General features: G+C 36.0%; 1 protein-coding gene across 6 annotated transcripts in view; it reads right to left on the bottom strand.

Annotated features, from left to right (window-relative positions):
* Nucleotides 1–1,981: 1,981 nt before the first annotated feature.
* NIPBL (NIPBL cohesin loading factor) overlaps nt 1,982–20,975 on the bottom strand; it is a 201,090-nt gene continuing 182,096 nt past the window's right edge. For 5 of the 6 annotated variants that reach the window (XM_082382141.1, XM_082382144.1, XM_082382143.1 and 2 more), the window contains 7 exons: nt 19,487–19,594; nt 18,802–19,002; nt 15,546–15,692; nt 13,591–13,865; nt 11,343–11,517; nt 3,536–3,724; nt 1,982–2,973 (listed from right to left, as the gene is read on the bottom strand). In XM_082382141.1, coding sequence (XP_082238267.1) covers nt 2,608–2,973; nt 3,536–3,724; nt 11,343–11,517; nt 13,591–13,865; nt 15,546–15,692; nt 18,802–19,002; nt 19,487–19,594 — 1,461 coding nt within the window. In that variant the 3' untranslated portion in view covers nt 1,982–2,607. Of the gene's footprint in view, nt 2,974–3,494; nt 3,725–11,342; nt 11,518–13,590; nt 13,866–15,545; nt 15,693–18,801; nt 19,003–19,486; nt 19,595–20,975 lie in introns of all 6 variants that reach the window. The other variant, XM_082382145.1, reaches the window with a different exon arrangement.

Below are 20,975 nucleotides of genomic sequence, written 5' to 3'. Positions count from 1 at the left end.
GGGCTTCATCAATTATACCAATATTAATATACTAATAGCTAAAATATTGGAGCTTAGAATAGATGGAAAATTCCTGAAGACAGCAATTCATCTATGACCAACCAAGCTAACAGAAGCATTACTCTAAATGGGATCCCCAAGTATATATACTCCAAGGATCCTTTAAGAACTGGTTTACTTTCAAAAAGGATCATCTCCTTTAATGCTTGATGTTCAATTAACTTAGAGTAGTGAGATGCAATTACTTCAACTCCAAATTTAAATCCCTATTATAACATTTAAAAGCAGATTACTGAATCCTGCTGAGCCTCAATTTTCCTTATCTACAAAATGGGGAAAAAAGATTTAACTAGCAGAGTTTTTGTAAAAATTAAAAGACACCATGGAGACTTCCCCAGTGGTGAAGTGGTTAAGAATCCACCTGCCAATGCAGGAGACACAGGTTCGAGCCCTGGTCCGGGAAGATCCCACATGCCGCAGAGCAACTAAGCCTGTGTGCCACAACTACTGAGCCTGTGTTTCTAGACCCCATGTGCCACAACTGAAGCACGCGTGCCTAGAGCCCGTGCTCTGCAACAAGAGAAGCCACCTCGATGAGAAGTCCGTGCACTGCAATGAAGAGTAGTCCCCACTTGCCGCAACTAGAGAAAGCCCGCACGCAACAATGAAGACCCAATGCAGCCAAAACCAAACAAATAAATGTTCCTTTAAAAAAAAAAAAAAAGACACCATGCATCACTGAATGTCAGCATTCAAAACTGGCTGTTTTTTTTTTTACCCACATCTCTATTCTTTAAAACTCTAGAGGCTGGGTTTTACATTCTACTTTTCCTAACTGGTATTTTACTCTTATTGATATATCATTGTTGTTTTCAAAAGCCACCTCAAATCTTTTGCTGATAAAACAAACTCCAAAGGTGAAAAAACCCAATCTACAATAGTTTTGTCCCACATAGTTCACGGTAAAAAGGAAAAGGAAACACGCAATTAAGTGGAAGAAAAAGAAGAATGAGAAAACATTTCCTTCAAGAAAAAGTTCTGAAATAATTCCACATAGGAAATGGATCCTGTAAAGTTATTTTCATAGTGGTTTAATAGGTGTTCACAAAAAGGTATTTTATGGCAATGTCACTCTTCCTCACAAATTATCTTCAATTATTGGCCAATTTCATAAAACTTAACATTCTAGAGGTCAGATTTAAAAAGCTGACTTAAAAATAGTACATATTTTTAAAAAGACTTAACTTTGAAACAGACCTCGTCCCCTGTAAATTTTAGGCATTACTATTTCTGAGCATCAACTATGCAAATCAACTAATTAAATACCCACCTCCCCATCTGTAGTAACAGATAAACGACAACTGCTCCCAAAAGATGTATAAAACATTTAGAATAGAAAATGAATAAACATCTCAACTAGTAAAATTACTCCTTTTTCAGCATTAAAAAATAACTTGTGAAAAATGTAATGTTATTATGAAGTGTCATAGTCATCTCAATTCTATTTTGAAAATAACACATGGCATAATTTTAACTAAGAGAAATGCTAGTTTTCCAAAATAGCATGATTGTTACCTTTCCCCAAGACTGTTACCTTTTCCCAAGGTTTAAAAAATAAATATTACCATCATGACATTACTAGAAAGAAATTGAAGCATACAAGGAATAAACTATAGTTTCTTTTTATATCAAAATGTACTCTTGAAAATGTGTTTGGCACAGTGCTAAATCATATATAGTTAATACTAAATATTGCAGGATACAATAAAACCCTGGAATTAATTGTTTACACCCTCTTATGGGAATGAAAATAATAGATACCAATTATTCAGAAGTCAGCCTATACAAACTGTATAAACAATATTTTATGTTTTGTTTTGAAAACCAGTGATATAATAAATTTTACATAAAAGACTGAAAAATAATATAAATGGATTTAAACAGATCTTTACAATAAGAAATTCAAATGGAAACAGACAAGTAACAAAGAGAAGTAAAAAAATTTATTGCAGTATTCGCTCCACCAGATTGCCTGGGGATCCCTTTTCTTGTATTGTTTTCAGGGTGACCTAATACATCAAAATCTACATTTACAAAAACTCCTTCTGCAGATAGGTCATAGATACTGCATGCTTTTTTTTTTTTTTTTTTTTTCCAACAGAATAAATTATATATCCAGGAGATTCTGCCATTTTACAGCCTGGAAAAAACAATGCTTCCCTGGAAACTGGGCTAAGCTAAAGAAAGCCATCCGCTGCTAGGTTAAACTCCAAGAACACTTTATTAAGAACATTAACAGACTAATTTCCAACATTCACTTGTTTATTTTTTAAACAGAAAGTTTTTTTTCCAAGATATAAACAATTTTTGTTAAACTATAATACAGTGGGAGTAAAAATGAACTGAGAATCTGTTTCTGCTGCACAACAGCGAAGGGAGCTCCCACAAAAATGTTTTGCCCAACATTTCCTTCTTTTGTTCCTGCATCCCAGGTTCCATTCTTACTCTTCATAAAACTGATTTTTTTTTTTGCCAGAATGTTGATATTTCAAGTTTTTCTGCCTTTAAAAAAAAACTCCTGTAAATTTGGCTGCATGTACAAATTCATTAGCTGGAAGTCCCGTCCTTGGCGGCATACAGGGATCGTAAAGTCTGAACAACTTTATTAGTCAGCTTATTAGCACTCGTTAGAGCAATTTTTTTGTAAATAATGTCTGACTCTTTAATAGTGTCTACCCAAGGCACCAGTTTGCGGCCATCACGGCGCTTAGCCTCAGTCCAGGAGCCACTGTAGGAGCCTGCCATCCACTGAACACTGAAGCCATTGCTGGTTTTCTGTACTACTCTTGCAATTTGTGGTCGATCTTTGTACTTTGGACAGCAAATAGCGATGACATCCATGACGTCAACACTTTCATTCATCTGTGCTGCCAACTCCGTAGAGTCTGAATTTCGTTTTGACCTTCTCAATGACTAAAACATTGGGAGGGGGGAAAAAAGACCAAGTGTTACACAAAATAATTTTAGTGAAATTATTGTTTTTATTGCTTTTAATCCCTTGACGCCGGGAGTTGGGATTTCCCAGCACACTTCCATTGCCGGCAATGAGACGCACCGTGACCGCCAGCGCCAAGGGGTTAACATATACTTGTAAAACCATGTAACTCTTAATTTGTACCCGTGTCTTTACTCTTATTGATATATAAAATTATATGTACATATGAACCATAAAGCTACATAAAACTTATCAACAATAAAAAAGGATAACACACATTAATACAGTCCAAAGAAAAATTAATAACCCTTTATGCTGGATAAATCTCGTTTCTGTTTTTTTCTTTTTTATTGTCTTTTATGTTAAACTTTCTACAAAAGGATGTATAAATGGATAAGTAGAGAATTTCTATCTACAAAATGTCTTCTCTCATAAGTATTACATTACTTGGTGTACATTTAATAGACTGACATATATAAGCACATAAAAATCATTTTACGTAATACGCTGCGAAATACGTTGACTCCTCCTCCGCCTCACCCCTGAAGTGCCTCCTCCTCTATCCTCCCCATCACTTTCATCATCTTCTGTCTCTGCTGCTGCATTATTTTTAGGGCTGCCTCCTCCAAGCAGCGAGGTAATTGCTTTGTTCCGAGCATTTGTGCTAGCTGACACCTCCCCTTCTTCTTCCTCTTCATCAGGGTCCAGATGTTCCATGAGAAGTTTGAACTACAAAAATTAGATATTAATTTAGAATTTTAAGTAAATTTTTTCAAACAAGACTGCCAAATTCCTAAATGTTTTCCTTTATTTAAAATTTTTTTCTTAAATGTTTTCCATGGTAGTGGTTTGGTGTGGGTGAAACAGACTTTAGCTATTGTCCAAGTTGGGGGCTGGCAAACATTTTCTGTAAAGAGCCAGATAGTAAGTATTTTTGGCTTTGCAGGCCGAAATGCAATACAAAAATGAATGGGCATGGCTGTTTCAATAAAACTTTATTTTACACAAACAGGCAGTTGGCCAGATTTGGCCCATAAGCCAGATGTTGTGGACCCTGATCCCAGTTATCAAGCAGCCAAGTGATTACTGATTATTAACAGACTTTTAAACATTTCTGCCCCCCATTTTCTGCTCTCCACCAAGATAAGAGGATACAACAGGAAACAAAAAATGTTGAAGAATTTTAAAGAACTAAAATAAATGTCAAATTTAGAGTACAAGGTTTGCAGTCTATGAATAATATGAAAATCATTGTGTACATTATGTTCTTGGTCAAAAAAATCATTATTAGTTGTGTTCAACTATCAGCTTTAAGTAGATTAAAATTAAAGACTTTATTTTTACTTTTTAGGAAAATCTCGAAAAATTTTTTAAAACGTTGAAAAATTTTTATTCTGGTAAAATATATATAACATAAAATTTACCATTTTAAAGTGTTTAATTCATTGACAGTAAGTATATTCACACTGTTGTACAATCATCACCACAGTCATTTCAAAAACTTTTTCATCATCCCCCAAAGAAACTCAATCTGTACCCATTCAATACTTCCCCCCACTCCTGAGACAGCGGATGCAGGAAGAACTACAATCCTGCAGCCTGTGGAATGAAAACCACAATCACAGAAAGAGAGACAAAATGAAAAGGCAGAGAATTATGTCCCAGATGAAGGAACAAGAAAAAACAGAGAAAAACAATTGAATGAAGTGGAGATAGGCAACCTTCCAGAAAAAGAATTCAGAATAATGACAGTGAAGATGATCCAGGACCTTGGAAAAAGAATGGAGGCAAGGATTGAGAAGATGAAAGAAATGTTTAACAAAGACCTAGAAGAATTAATGAACAAATAGAGATGAATACAATAACTGAAATGAAAAATATGCTAGACAGAATCAATAGCAGAATAACTGAGGCAGAAGGACGTATAAGTGACCTGGAAGACAGAATGGTGGAAATCACTACTACGGAACAGAATAAAGAAAAAAGAATGAAAAGAAATGAAGACAGCCTAAGAGATCTATGGGACAACATTAAATGCACCAACATTCGCATTATAGGGGTCCCAGAAGGAGAAGAGAGAGAGAAAGGACCTGAGAAAATATCTGAAGAGATTATAGTTGAAAACTTCCCTAACATGGCAAAGGAAATAGCCACCCAAGTCCAGGAAGTGCAGAGTCGCAGGCAGGATAAACCCAAGGAGAAACATTCCAAGACACAGAGTAATCAAATTTACAAAAATTAAAGACAAAGAAAAATTATTAAAAGCAACAAGGGAAAAACGACAAATAACATACAAGAGGACTCCCATAAGGTTAACAGCTGATTTCTCAGCAGAAACGCTACAAGCCAGAAGGGAGTGGCATGATATATTTAAAGTGATGAAAGGGAAGAAGCTAGAACCAAGAATACTCTACCCAGCAAGGCTCTCATTCAGATTCCACAGAGAAATCAAAAGCTTTACAGACAAGCAAAAGCTAAGAGAATTCAGCAACACCAGACCAGCTTTGCAACAAATGCTAAAGGAACTCCTCTAGGCGGGAAAGAGACTAGCAACTTAAAACAATCTTGTACATATACAGACTGCTATATCAAAACCTCATGGGAACAGCAAACCCAAAAGCTACAATAGATACACACACAAAAAAGAAAAAGCAACCCAAACACAACATTAAAGATGGTCATCAAACCACAAGAGAAGAGAACAAAAGAGGAAAGAAAGAAGACCTACAGAAACAAACTGAAAACAATTAAGAAAATGGCAAAAGGAACACACATACCGATAATTACTTTAAATGTAAATGGATTAAACGCGCCAACCAAAAGACACAGGCTCACTGAATGGATACAAAAACAAGACCCATATATATGCTGTCTACAAGAGACTCACTTCAGACCTAGGGACACATACAGACTGAAAGTGAAGGGATGGAAGAAGGTATTCCATGCAAATGGAAATCAAAAGAAAGCTGCAGTAGCAATACTCATATCAGACAAAATAGGCTTTAAAACAAAGAATGTTACAAGAGACAAAGAAGGACACTACATAACAATCAAGGAATCAATCCAAGAAGAAGGTATAACAATTGTAAACGTATATGTACCCAACTTAGGAGCACCACAGTATATAAGGCAAATACTAACAGCCATAAAGGGAGAAATCGACAGTAACACAATAATAGTGGGGGACTTTAACACCCCACTTTCATCAATGGACAGATCAGCCAGACATAAAATCAGTAAGGAAACACAGGCCTTAAATGACACATTAGACCAGATGGACTTAACTGATATTTATAGAGCACTCCATCCAAGAGCAGAAGAATACACATTTTTCTGAAGTGTACATGGAATATTCTCCAGGACTGACCACATCCTGGGCCATAAAGTGAGCCTTGGTAAATTTAAGAAAACTGAAATCATATCAAGCATCTTTTCTGACCACAACACTGTGAGATTAGAAATAAACTCCAAGAAAAAGACTATAAAAACACAAATACGTGGAGGCTAAACAATATGCTACTAAACAACCAATGGATCACTGAAGAAATCAAAGAGGAAATAAAAAAATATCTAGAGACAAATGAAAATGAAAGCACAATGATCCGAAACCTATGGGATACAGCAAAAGCAGTTCAAAGAGGAAAGTTTATAGCAATACAATCTTACTTCGGGAAACAAAGTAACCTGAACAACCTAACCATACACATAAAGCAACTAGAGAAATAAGAACAAACAAAACCGAAAGTTAGTAGAAGGAAAGAAATCATAAAGATCAGAGCAGAAACAAATGAAATAGAGACAAAGAAGACAAGAGCAAAGATCAATGAAACTAAAAGCTGGTTCTTTGAAAAGATAAACAAAACTGATACACCTTTAGCCAGACTCATCAAGAAAAAAAGGGAGAGGACTCAAATCAATAAAATGAAAAATGAAAAAGGAGAAGTTACAGCTGACACCACAGAAATACAAAGGATCGTAAGAGACTACTATATGCAACTGTATGCCAGTAAAATAGACAACCTGGAAGAAATGGACAAATTCTTATAAAGGTACAGTCTCCCAAGACTGAACCAGGAATAATTAGAAAATATGAACCAATTACAAGCACTGAAATTGAAACTAATTAAAAAACTCCCGGGCTTCCCTGGTGGAGCAGTGGTTGAGAATCCACCTGCCAACGCAGGGGACACAGGTTCCAGCCCTGGTCCGGGAAGATCCCACATGCCGTGGAACAACTAAGCCCGTGCGCCACAACTGCTGAGCCTGCGCGCTAGAGCCTGCGAGCCACAACTACTGAGCCCACGTGCCACAACTACTGAAGCCCGCACGCCTAGAGCCCGTCCATGCTCTGCCACAAGAGAGGCCACTGCAGTGAGAGGCCCGCGCACTGCAGCGAAGAGTAGCCCCTCTCGCTACAACTAGAGAAAGCCCGCGTGCAGCAACAAAGACCCAACACAACCAAAAAAAAAAAATAAACTCCCCAAAAACGGAAGTCCTGGCCCTGATGGCTTCACAGGTGAATTCTATCAAACATTTAGAGAAGAGCTAACACCTACCCTTCTGAAACTGTTCCCAAAAAGTGCAGAGGAAGGAAAACTCCCAAACTCATTCTGTGAGGCCACCATCACCCTGATACCAAAACCAGACAAAGATACCACTAAAAAAGAAAATTACAGGCCACTATCACTGATGAACGTACACGCAAAAATCCTCAACAAAATACTAGCAATTCAAATTCAACAATACATCAAAAGGATCGTACACCATGATCAAGTGGGATTTATCCTAGGGATGCAAGGAGTTTTCAATATCCACATATCAATCAGTGTGATATACCACATCAACAAACTGACAAATAAAAACCATATGATCAGGACTTCCCTGGTGGCGCAATGGTTAAGAATCCGCCTGCCAATGCAAGGGACACAGGTTCGAACCCTGGTCTGGGAAGATCCCACATGCCATGGAGCAACTAAGCCCATGTGCCACAATTACTGGAGCCCTCGCACCTAGAGCCCATGCTCCACCACAAGAGAAGCCACAGCAATGAGAAGCCTGTGCACTGCAACGAAGAGCAGCTCCTGCTTGCTGCAACTAGAGAAAGCCCACACAGAGCAACAAAGACCCAACGCAGCCAAAAATAAATAAATAAATCTATATATTAAAAAACCCCCAAATGATCATCTCAGTAGATGCAGAAAAAGCATTTGACAAAATTCAACACCTATTTATGATAAAACTCTCCAGAAAGTGGGCACAGAGGGAACCTACCTCAACATAATAAAGGCCATATAAGACAAACCTACAGCTAGCATCATACTCAATGGTGAAAAGCTGAAAGCATTTCCTCTAAGATCAGGAACAAGACAAGGATGCCCACTCTCACCACTTTTATTCAACATAGTTTTGGAAGTCCTAGCTACGGAAATCAGAGAAGAAAAAGAAATAAAAGGAATCCAAATTGGAAAAGAAGACGTTAAACCGTCACTGTTTGCAGATGACATGATACTATATATATAAAATCCTAAAGATGCTATCAGAAAATTACTAGAGCTCATCAATGAATTTGGTAAAGTTGCAGGATACAAAATTAATACACAGAAATGTGTTGCATTTCTATACACTAACAATGAAAGATCAGAAAGAGAAATTCAAGAAACAATCCCATTTACCACTGCGTGAAAAAGAATACACCTAGGAATAAACCTACCTAAGGAGGCAAAAGACCTGTACTCTGAAAACTATAACATGCTGATGAAAGAAATCAAAGAAGACACAAACAGATGGAAAGATATATCATGTTCTTTGACTGAAAGAATCAATATGGTGAAAATGACTATACTACCCGAAGCAATCTACAGATTCAATGCAATCCCTATCAAATTACCAATGGCATTTTTCACAGAACTAGAACAAAATATCTTAAACTTTGTATGGAGACACAAAAGACCCCAAATAGCCAAAGTAATCTTGAGAAAGAAAAATGGAGCTGGAGGAATCAGGCTCCCTGACTTCAGACTATACTACAAAGCTTTAGTCATCAAAACAGTATGGTACTGGCACAAAAAAAGAACTACAGATCAATGGAACAGGACAGAAAGCCCAGAAATAAACCTACCCACCTATGGTCTACTAATCTATGACAAAGGAGGCAAGATTACACAACGGTGGAAAGACAGTCTCTTCAACAAATGGTGCTGGGAAAACTGGACAGCTACGTGTAAAAAAATGAAATTAGATCATTCTTTAACACCATACACAAAAATACGCTCAAAATGGATTAAAGACCTACATGTGAGACTGGACATTATAAATCCTCCTAGAGGAAAAAACACAGGCAGAACACTCTCTGACATAAATCGCAACAATATCTTTTCTGATTCATCTCCCAGAGTAATGGAAAAAATAAACAAATGGAACCTAATTAAACTCAAAAGCTCTTGCACAGCAAAGGAGACCATGAACAAAATGAAAAGACAACCCACAGAATGGGAGAAAATATTTGCAAATGATGTGATCGACAAGGGATTAGTCTCCAAAATTTACAAACAGCTCATCTGGCTTAATATCATCAAAACAAATAACGCAATCAAAAAATGGGCAGAAGACCTAGACATTTTTCCAAGGAAGACATATGGATGGCCAAGAGGCACATGAAAGGGTGTTCAACACTGCTAATGACTAGAGAAATGCAAATCAAAACTACAATGAGATATCACCTCACACCAGTCAAAACGGCTATCATCAAAAAATCTACAAACAATAAATGCTGGAGACGGTGTGGAGAGAAGGGAACCCTCCTACACTGTTGGTGGGAATATAAATTGGTACAACCACTATGTAGAACAGTATGGAGGTTCCTTAAAAAACTAAAAATAGAGCTACCATGTGACCCTGCAATCCCACTCCTGGGCATATACCGAGAGAAAAACATGGTCCAAAAGGATACATGCACCCCAATGTTCACTGCAGCACTGTTTACAATAGCCAAGACATGGAAGCAACCTAAATGTCCATCAACAGAGGAATGGATAAACAAGATGTGGTACATATATACAATGGAATATTACTCAGCCATAAAAAAGAATGAAATAATGCCATTTGCAGCAACATGGATGGACCTAGAGATTGTCATACTGAGTGAAGTCAGACAGAGAAAGAGAAATATCATATGATGTTGCTTTATGTGGAATCTAAAAAAAATGGTACAAATGAGCTTATTTACAAAACAGAAATGGACTCACAGACTTAGATAATGAACTTATGGCTACTGCGGGGGAAGGGTAGAGGGAATGGATAGTTAGGGAGTTTGGCACTGACATGTACACACTGCTATATTTAAAAAGGATAACCAACGAGGACCTACTGTATAGCACAGGGAACTCTGCTCAATGTTATGTGGCAGCCTGAATGGGAGGGGAGTCTGGGGGAGAATGGATACATGTATATGTATGGCTGAGTTGCTTTGCTGTGCACCTGAAACTATCACAACATTGTTAATTGGCCATACTCCAAAACAAAATAAAAAGTTAAAAAAAAACTTTAAAAAACCCACCCAACTCCCCATTCCTGCCCCCCTCCCCCTGTAACTTCTGTTCTATTTTCTGACTCTCTGATTTTGCCTTTTTTTTTTTTTTTTTTTTTTTTTTGGCTACACCACAGCTTGAGGGCTCTTAGTTCCCTGACCTGGGATTGAACCTGGGCCCTCGGCAGTGAAAGCGTGGAGTCCTAACCACTGGACTGCCAGGGAATTCCCTGAATTTGCCTATTCTTAAAGACACTTTAAAAGCACAATTTATACACTCACATACTCACTCACATACTTCTTAGGTGGGTCTATATGTAACAGATATACAAATATATACACACACACACACACACACACACACACACACACACACACACACTTGTACTGCTTCTGTAAGAATACATGAAAAAGTAGTAATATTGGTTGCCAGAAGGAAGACGAATAGAATGGCTGAAGAGGGCAGGAGGATGACTTTTCATGGTTTTTCCTTTGATGAAATATAAACCATGTAATCCACTGAATTAAAAAAATACATATATGGGCACAGCTTTTCTCTAAAACTTGCCTAAAAACTTTGCTTTTCACTAAAATAAAGTTAGTGGTGGGCTGGTATTTCCTAAGAAAAAACAATTATAGTGCAGTGGGTGAAATGGGAAAGACAAGCTTAAAGTAACTCATTAAAACTACACAGACAAAAATAATGAGTGATGGGTCATGAAGCATACCTTCAATGAAAGGAGGTAGCTATCTCTCTCAAAGGAATTTACTTTTTTAAAAAGCCATTATCAAAATGAAATATATTTTGGTTTTACTACTCACATCTAGATACTGTTTTACTATACTCCTCTTCACATCTTCAGTGATTTTGGAATTAGCCATATCACTCCGCAGGAAGTCCAGTGTTTGTTTGGGATGAAAATGAACTCCTGTTTTTCGGTTTATCGCTTTATCATACACTTTTGCAGATTCAGATGGAGAGTATTTCTGAATTTTACTGTTTTGGAAAAACAAAACCATTAACTTAAAATTTTTTTAAGCATTTACATTTAAATTGATTCTAGTTAAATTTTATTTACTTATAATTAAACTTTTTGTCATACAGATTTTAACCAGTGAAATTGTATACAAAATAAATATAATTTAAAAAAGGGAAGTAAAGACACAAAATCAAAGATTAAGAAGAACAATATTCTCTTGTTTCTGTCAGTATTTGCCTTGGATAGAGGCATTATTTAAATGAAAGTAGTTTCTCATGTCTATTTTTTAGCACCATGATTGTGACTGTAGGACAGTTTTAATATAATTACTCAATACTACCTAACTGGTTTACCTCCTTCTACTGTTTTGTGCCCCAACTATTCATTCTCTACAGAGTGACCAGAATTATTGCTTACAAATCTGTTCACATTATTAACAACTCTGTTTCAAAATCTTTCCAACTCCTTAGCACTGCCCCAAGACTTTACAAGGTTTTAAATTATTCTGAATTACAGGCGTATCTTGGAGATGTTGCGGGTTTGGTTCCAGACCATCGTGATAAAGCAAATATTGCAATAAAGCAAACCACACGAATTTTTTTGTTTCCCAATGTGTATAAAAGTTACGTTTACACTATATTATAGTCTATTAAGTGCGTGACAGCATTATGTCTAAAAACAACATACATATCTTAATTTAAAAATATTTTATTGCTAAAAAAATGCTATCATCTGAGCCTTCAGTGAATCGTAATCTTTTTGTAATAGCAACATCAAAGGTCACTACAAAATATAATAAAAAAATTTAAATACTGTAAGAATTACCAAAATGTGACACAGAGACACAAAGTGAACAAATGCTGTTGGAAAAATGGAGCCGACAGACTTGCTTGATGCAGGGTTGCCACAAACCTTCAATTTGCAAAAAATGCAGTATCTGCGAAGTGCAATAAAACAAGGTATGCCTGTGGCTGCCAATATTTAACATCAAGATAGTTCTCATTAAAATCTGGATTATCTAGCTTCTCTTGAAAAGATGGAAGCTCTGGCCACATTGTTCCCACTCTCTTCCATGGCAACAAGCTGATGAACATCTGAATAATATCTAAACCCTTTAGAAGAAACACGTTCTTTTCATTTTGCCACTGACCTACCAGGTCTACTTATTTCATTATCTGTCCCTACGAACATGTGACTTCATAGGGTTTCAATGAATGTGAAAAATGTCCAAAATTCCATGGGTACAGGCAGAAAAGAGATACCTATAGTGATTGACGATGAGTAAAATTATAGGGCACTCTAAGTTATTAGTACTTTTCTATCTCTTACTTGATAGTGTACATTAAAGACTGCTAGACTGTTAGAACTTAGCCTAGTTGGTCTGCATCTATTCTTCATTCATAGCTCTTTTTTTTTTTAAATAAATTTATTTATTTTTGGCTGCGTTAGGTCTTCATTGCTGCGCACGGGCTTTCTCTAGCTGCGAGTGAGCGGGGGCTACTCTTCATTGCGGTGCGCGTGCTTATCATTGTGGTGGCTTCTCTTGTTGCAGAGCACAGGCTCTAGGCGCGCGGGCTTCAGTAGTTGTGGCATGCGGCCTCAGCAGTGGTGGCTTGCGGGCTCTAGAGCACAGGCTCAGTAGTTGTAGTGCACGGACTTACTTGCTACGCAGCATGTGGGATCTTCCTAGACCAGGGCTTGAACCCAAGTCCCCTGCATTGGCAGGCAGACTCTTAGGCACTGTGCCACCAGGGAAGTCCCCACAGCTCTTTAAAAACTTGAGTTTGTTATCTATTTTTAAGGTTAGCCTAATTCTCTAATATCTTTTTAAGGATATTAAGGATTTAAGTCCTCTAATTTATAATTTATAATGCATTATCTCCAATTAGAGGAATAGTTTTCCTCTCTTCAATAAGAGAATGGACAAAGTATGGTAGATTATACAACAAAATAGTATATAGCAATTAAAAGGAACAAACTTCTTTTAAAAGAGCATTTTTAATATTCAGCATGCAATCAAAACTGGGTTTCATGTTTGTTCATTATTTGAACACAGCAAGTTTTTTCTCTCACTGCTTATGCAACCTTACCTATCAGAAAATCCACAGAGATTCTTCAAATGTTGTTTTAACATCAGAAGCAATAAAATACCCTGGGAGACATTTGCAAACTCAATTAAAGGAGCTGAATTTTCTGGCAAACATTTCATCACTGAATTTATATCATCTTCTGAATCTGAATCTGAATCTGAATCTACACGTTTCCGTGACTTCCGAGGCCTGGAGACTTCTTCTTCACTCTCGCTTGACTCATTTTCCTTACCAGGAGATGATTTTCTCTCTTTCCTTTTGTCTTTTACCATAGACTGAAAAAAAAGAGGAAATTATTCTGTCTGAAAAATAATAAAACAAAAATACCACTACAACTATACATATGCTCCATTTAACAGCTTCAAAAGTATCCTTATATTAATATTTTATATATTGAAACCCTCTGATTTTCCATGAACAACTGGGGATGTAACCCTTGGGGGGAAAAGTTATGTTCCAAGACTAAATAAAATCCACTCCTTCAACCACTGTGCCACCCTCCCTAAACCATTCTGAAATATCATTCAAAGGGAAAGAATTTTCTTATAGGATAGTAATGAAAGATAAATTAGTTATAGAAGTAACAATTTGGTATACAGGTAAGCCATTATAGAGGAAAAGAAGTAATTATAATTTAACTGGGGAAAATATAATAGGCTTGAATTCCCCCAGCTTCTATCAAACTCTCCCTTTTAAGAACTTTTCAGCAAGATAATGTGCAACTTTCCTTAAATACTTAAATTCTGGTTTTTTGTACTTTATGAAACTGTTAGCTTTTAAAAAGAAACAAAGTCAGCTGGTTTCAAGGTGGAAAAGACCAGATTACAAAGCAATATTCAAAATGTAACTGCTAAGAAATAAAACAGGAGAAACAGATACAAGTGTATGTACAACAGTAAGTGAAGTAAAATAAGATAACATGATGGATCAAGTTCCTGGGAAATTATTAACCTCTCAAACTTTAATGTGCATATTAAACAACTAGAGATTTTGTTAAAAATGCAAACTCTGTTTCAGCAGGTCTAGGGTGGGGCCTGAGGTTCTGTAGGTCTAACAAGCTCTCAGGTGAGGCCAGTGCTACTGCTCTTGGTCCGCACTTCAAGTAGCAAAAGGGTTTAGATACTTCTGTAATTCCAACCCTTAGGTATTAAAAAGATCTCCCTGATTTACGAGTTTGACCAGGCTGAGTTTTGAGCACGATATTGTAAAATGAGATATATACTTATATCATCAGGTACATGAAAATACTCCAATTAATTTACAAAGAATGTAAATTACTGAGTGCACCTACTATGTACCTAGGGCTATACCAGGTGCTTTTACAATGAAACTAATTATATTTCCTTCTTAAAAACCATGAAAGATAAGATACAAAGTTTACAACAAAAAATTTAGTAAAGATTTTGGGCATACAATATGACAACTCCATTATGATGCTGGTGTTCAGGGATAAGGAAATCAATAGTAAAAATTTTCTGTGTTTACTTGTAAGTAAGCTACTTGTATTTATTCTGTATTTCTTCAAGTGTACTACTATTATCTACAGCATTACCAGATTTATAAAATAGCAAAGTGTTTTAAAATGGGGTTTAAACAAATATATGAATGAACACCAAACACTTAAGGTCGATGCTTGAAGTGAGATAAATAAAGAAGTGGGATGGCTTATCAAGAGAACAATCCACGTGTGTGTGTGTGTGTGTGTGTGTGCGTGTGTGCGTATAAATTCCACCTAAATGATCTGGAATGAAATGGTTTTAAGATCTTTCTTAATGGAAATGAAATGGCAACCCACTTCCTCTCCCCAATTCAAGCACTACCTAGATTTCAGTTAAGTTTATTTAGAAAGATTTTATTTACCTGTGAAAAGAATAAAAAGAACAATGAGAAACAAAACAGTGAAAATAGCATGCCTGTACTTTGAAAGATTAAGAATAGTAATGTGTGTAACTTACCTCCTTGAATGACTGCAGTAGGTTACTACCAGAAACTGAGAGTGTAATGTCTATATGATGCATTATAAACAACGGCTCTTCCTGTGTCTGGTATGGAAAACAGGCTAGATTGTCTGCTATATACAAGAGCATATTCACTTCTGTTTTCTGTAAATTTTAGAAAAAAAGGTACACATGTTTAGTGGATAATCTAGAAATCCATCACAAAAGCCTTTTTAGAAAAAATATTACAGGGCACTTTCACCTCAGTTAATGTTTCAGAAAGAGAGAGAGAGAGTTGGGGAGAGGGAGAGGGAAGGAAGAAGAAGGGAGGAGGTGGAACAGAAACGGATTTTACAGAATAATCTTAAACCCATTTTAAGAGATTTCATAATGACTTAAACCATGGTACCTTAAGAAGGGAAGGGGTGAACTTTTTTAGTGCACCCAAGTGGAAGTCCCTGAAGTTTTCTTATAGAGTATATAGAATCTTTATGATAAATCCATACCACATCAGAAAGTATACATATGAATTCGTAATTATTTGTCATTGTGCCTCTAAAAGTTTAACCCATATGGAGATCAGTTACACACAGTTACTATTCTGCCTTCAAAAGTAAGTGGTAATTATAGTACTAATATGTGGGTTAAAAAAAAAAAATCAAAGTTCATGTACTCATAAAACAATTGTCAGTTTCCTATGTGTACATAATTTAGAATATCAGAGTCATTCTGACAGTGCTACCACAGTTTCACAAAAAACTCTAATGCTGGCAAATTATGGTTACTATTAGTTGTTTGCTTTAAAAGAAGTAACAAACTGAGATTTTCAGCATTTACATGATGATACAGAATATAAACAGAAAGACATACTAATATTTAAACTCCTTTAAAACATTTATAGCTTAAAAAAAAATAGGCAATTAAAAAACACTCCTTCCTACCATCTCCCTTATCCTGCTGTCCAAACAACATAAAATACAGTATCAGCAGTAGTAATAACAAAAATCCCATAGGACAGATGGAATGAACTTGCTATTAGTATTCATGAGACCCCCACGTTATTTTTTATTTTTAAATATGTATCAATACCTACATGTTAAAGTTAGAAAAATACAGACAAGCCACCCTCCTCTCCTTCCTGAAACCTTCTCCCTTAGTTTTCTCTTCCTAGCTCTTTGACTATTCCTCTTCTATTTCCTTCTCAAACCAACTCCTTTTCAAACTGCTTTTAGCAACATTCTGTTCTTTTAGGTGCTCAGGACAAAAATATTTCAGTTATCCTTTGACTATTCTCACAGACTCTCATTTAATTTATTCTTTCCTCACAACGTTTCTTCTTTCCTTTCCTACTGTCCATTCTTTTCTTTCCAACTTTCATCGTAACAGGTCAATCCCTTATTACCTTCAATGTGAACACAATGCTAAAAAATCTGTGCTCCTAAAATGCTCTTTGTCACCTGTCCTCATCACTGAATTTAGCACTTTCAACAGTTTTCCACTGTCTGCAAGATCCTCCATTAACCATGCCTCATTATGATCTTGCTGCTCCAGGTAAATAACATCTATTCATTATTTCCCACACATTCTTTTTAAAAAAAAATATTTATTTATTTATTATTTATTTATGTTGGCTGCACCAGTCTTAGCTGTGGCATGCGGGATCTTCGCTGCGGCATGAGGGATCCTTAGTTGCAGCATGTGGGATCCTTAGTTGCGTCATGCATGCAGGATCCAGTTCCCCCACCAGGGATTGAACCCAGGCCCCCCGCATAGGGAGCATGGAGTCCCACCCACCGGACCACCAGGGAAGTCCCTCCCACACATTCTTATCTTTGTACCTTTATTCATGTTTTTACACCTGCCCTGCCTTAAGAGTAGATCCATCTTATCACCTAGGCCTTCAGTGATTTGTTCCTCCTCTGACACCCACTGTATTATGAGAGCTGGATTTCCAGTTTAGCATTTCACATGCTGAGGTGACAGAGCATCCAGCTAATGATATATAGCAGGCAATGAAACCACGTAGGAATGAAGCTCAGAAAGGAGATAAAGACTAGGGCAGTATCGATACAAATCACCTGGGACTCAGACTATGCTAATCTTAACTGTTAGTTCCTTTATTTAGTGTCCTATCCCTCCAACTGGAGGTTAAGATCCAATGAGGAAAAGAGCACTATATCATACCATTTTGTACTCCTATCTAAATATCTTACACACAATGAAAGCTTAATACTGATGACAGCCCTGATGATGACTAAATTATAGTCCAAGTATTTCTAAAATAGAAGTTTGTTATATTTATTTGTTAGATAATATATCCAAAAATTTCATGTTGTACTTTAAAAGAGGTCTAATAAGACATCTACATTCTGGTAATTTTAATTTTACTTTATTGAAAAAATCTGGTGTTGGAACAGCAACAAAGTCAAGCTATCAAGTGATTAAAATAAGAAAAAAATATTTCTTTTTTTTCTTTTTAAAGCTTTACACAATACACTAATTGGTAAGCTCTACGTGGAAAGATACCACATCTGTCCCATTTACTATTTTATCTTCATCTCCTAGCACAATGCTACCATAACGCAAATAGATGCTGAATAAATATTGATATAAAATGAATGAAAAAATTAAGAGATAAGCTTAAAGAACAGGATGTTTTATTTTCTTGCCTTATGGTCCTGTCCAATGCAACTTGTGCAACAGCCCCCTGAAGGGTCAAAATTGTAATTACACAAAAGTGGGCTCTTCATTAAAGGAGGTCAGGTTGAACAACCAGGGATCTCAGCAGCCAAAACCCTAGAATAGTTACTCTAACAGCATTCGAGTCTGACAGAAACAAGCGAAATTTCACTTCATCCATCCATCTATCTATCTATCTATCTATCTATCTATCTATCTATCTATCTATCTATCTATCTACGTAATCTATCCCTGGAAGTGATAGTTTAGTAACGTAGCTTATTTAAAGGTATGCTTAAAGGAATTGCTATCAAAGTTTATAAGACACTCAGTATGGAAACACAATTATACACAATTATACTTTATCCCACAATTATACTTTATCCCTCATTGTGTTTATTCTCATGCAAAATTTCCCCTTCAATTTTGACTGTATGTATATCAAAGTCTTGCAATTAACATAGACCTAAATAAACACATTTAAGATAGCCTCTATTATTTACTAAAATGGTAATATTTTTAAAATGTTGACTACTTTAGGCATAAAATTTATATAACACTTATTTTCTTAAAATAATAAGTTTTTAATACTTACTGCTGTGTCATCAAACAGGTTGAGTAAAGAAATTAGAAAGGCTCGTCTGTGTTGGCGGTTTCCACGGATCATGGAGTAAAGGTGTGAACACAAAGCACTAGAGGACTCATCTTGTCTGAAACCTCTTACAGGATCTTTTAGGCATGTATTGATTGCCTGTTGTACCTGGTAAGACATCTTCATACCAGCCACTGCTTTCATCTGAAATCAATAAAAGCCTTATTTTTGTCACAGAAATTAGAAGAGTCAAATTAAAAATATAATTTTGAGCATTATAGTTTGAGGCAAACTTCATTATTTGGTTTTCTTTAAAATAATAAAAATCATAGAATGCAAGTGCTGGAAGGAATGCTGCAGATCATCTACTGCAATCTGCTCATTTTATAGAAGAAACAAATGGAGCCCCAGAAGAGCCATCACTGCCAAGATACACAGTAGGGACTAGAACCCATGCATCCTGATTTTTATCAAGCGTGCGTGCTGTACTGTTACCTCTAGCTCAATCTTAAGAGTTAATTTTAAACTAGAGTAAACACACTGGGGGACAAACTTAGTTGCATGTTTAGAAGTAACTACTAAGCAAAATATTTTATTCTAATACGAATCTGAGCAGGACATTTGCTAAAGAAATGGTTTACCAAAGAATGATGTTTAAATTTAGGTTGCACAATTTAAAAATACATACATGAATGAATCCAGCATATTTTTTGTCTATTTCCACAAGTTGCTGATCAGCCTTGTTCCGCATAGCTGGTTCTGGGTCTGTGCCCATAGCAATTAAATATGGTACACACTGGAAATAAAAATAAAGAATTCATAAGACAGCACCGTAGTAAAAGCTCTATATGTATCTTGACATATGTTAAAACTTGCTATATATCTGGGACATACGAATTTAGCTTTATAGGCCTTCCTATAAATGCCATGGTTTAGTGTTTTTTAAAAAACTATTAATCTTCCCTTAAATCTTTCCCTTAAAGCAAAAAAGCACTGGAGTATCAGCAAGAAAATGATGTGGTGAAATTTAAGCAATTTCAGTGTGATTTTAAGGTTCTTTAAAACTAAAGGGCTCCCAGACTAAGAATATCCATTTAAGATTATGATATATACTACAAATGTATAATTCAATAATTTTTCAAGCCTGACTGTATTTTCTATGTAAAGATAATAGAGGGGAAAAAGTAATTTGCCTTCCATACTCAAAACTAGAAAAATATAAATTTTTTCTCACAAAGTTGATTTTAAATATGGTTCCAATGGTCAGACAGTTGGATAGCTAGTAATTTGGTAACAGCCATACTCATTGTACACTTCTAAAAGTGAGGAAACACCACTACTATGTTAAGTGAATCTGAATTAGATAGAGGTGAGGAGGTCAGAAAAACAACAACAAACAAAAAACAACTTAAAAAAAGTAGACACAGCACTAACTGAAATGGGTCATCACGAATTAAATCCTGAATTGGGGTGGGGTGGGGGGGAGAAGTCCACAAAGAATATTATTAGCTTAACTTACAAAATATGAAAATGAACTATATATTAGATAATATTGTATCAATGTTAAATTTCCTGAATTTGATGACTGCATTATGATTTTGTAAGAGAATGTCCTTGTTCTTAAAAAAATATACGCTGAAGTGTTTAGAGGTAAAGAATCCTGATATCTGAAACTTACTATCAAATGGTTTGGAAAAAAGTGTACATATGAAGAGAGAGAGAAAGCAAATGTGGCAAAATGTTAACAAATGGTGAAATATAGGTGAAGAGTATAAAGAAGTTTATTGTACCACTCTTGCAATTTTTTTTATAATTGTAAAGTTTAAAAGAAAAGCTTAAAAAAAGAAGATATAATAAAAGCACAACCACCTGAGACCATTTAGAATACCAGCAAAGAGCCCTAAGTATCTAAAAAATTCAAGACTATCAACATAGTACTGTACACTTTATTAAGTAAGCTTGCCCTGAATCATGAAGAATAGGCTAAATACGCATTACTGTGTTTTGTTTCAGGACACAGGGAAGAACACAGCATAACAACATAGAGCATACTTTAGACAAGTTCCACAAAACATAGCCAGAATAAAAATCTTGAGGGTACAGGCTTTGGTTATCTAACAAATTTACTTCTGCCCCCTATGGCACTCTCCTGAACATGTCAGATGGTGAACATTACA

The sequence above is a fragment of the Balaenoptera borealis genome (genome assembly GCF_965194805.1).
Source record: "Balaenoptera borealis genome assembly, chromosome: 2".
Taxonomy (NCBI): Eukaryota; Metazoa; Chordata; class Mammalia; order Artiodactyla; family Balaenopteridae; genus Balaenoptera; species Balaenoptera borealis.
The sequence above is the reverse complement of the archived record's forward strand: the minus strand, read 5'-3'. Positions and strand labels throughout refer to the sequence as shown.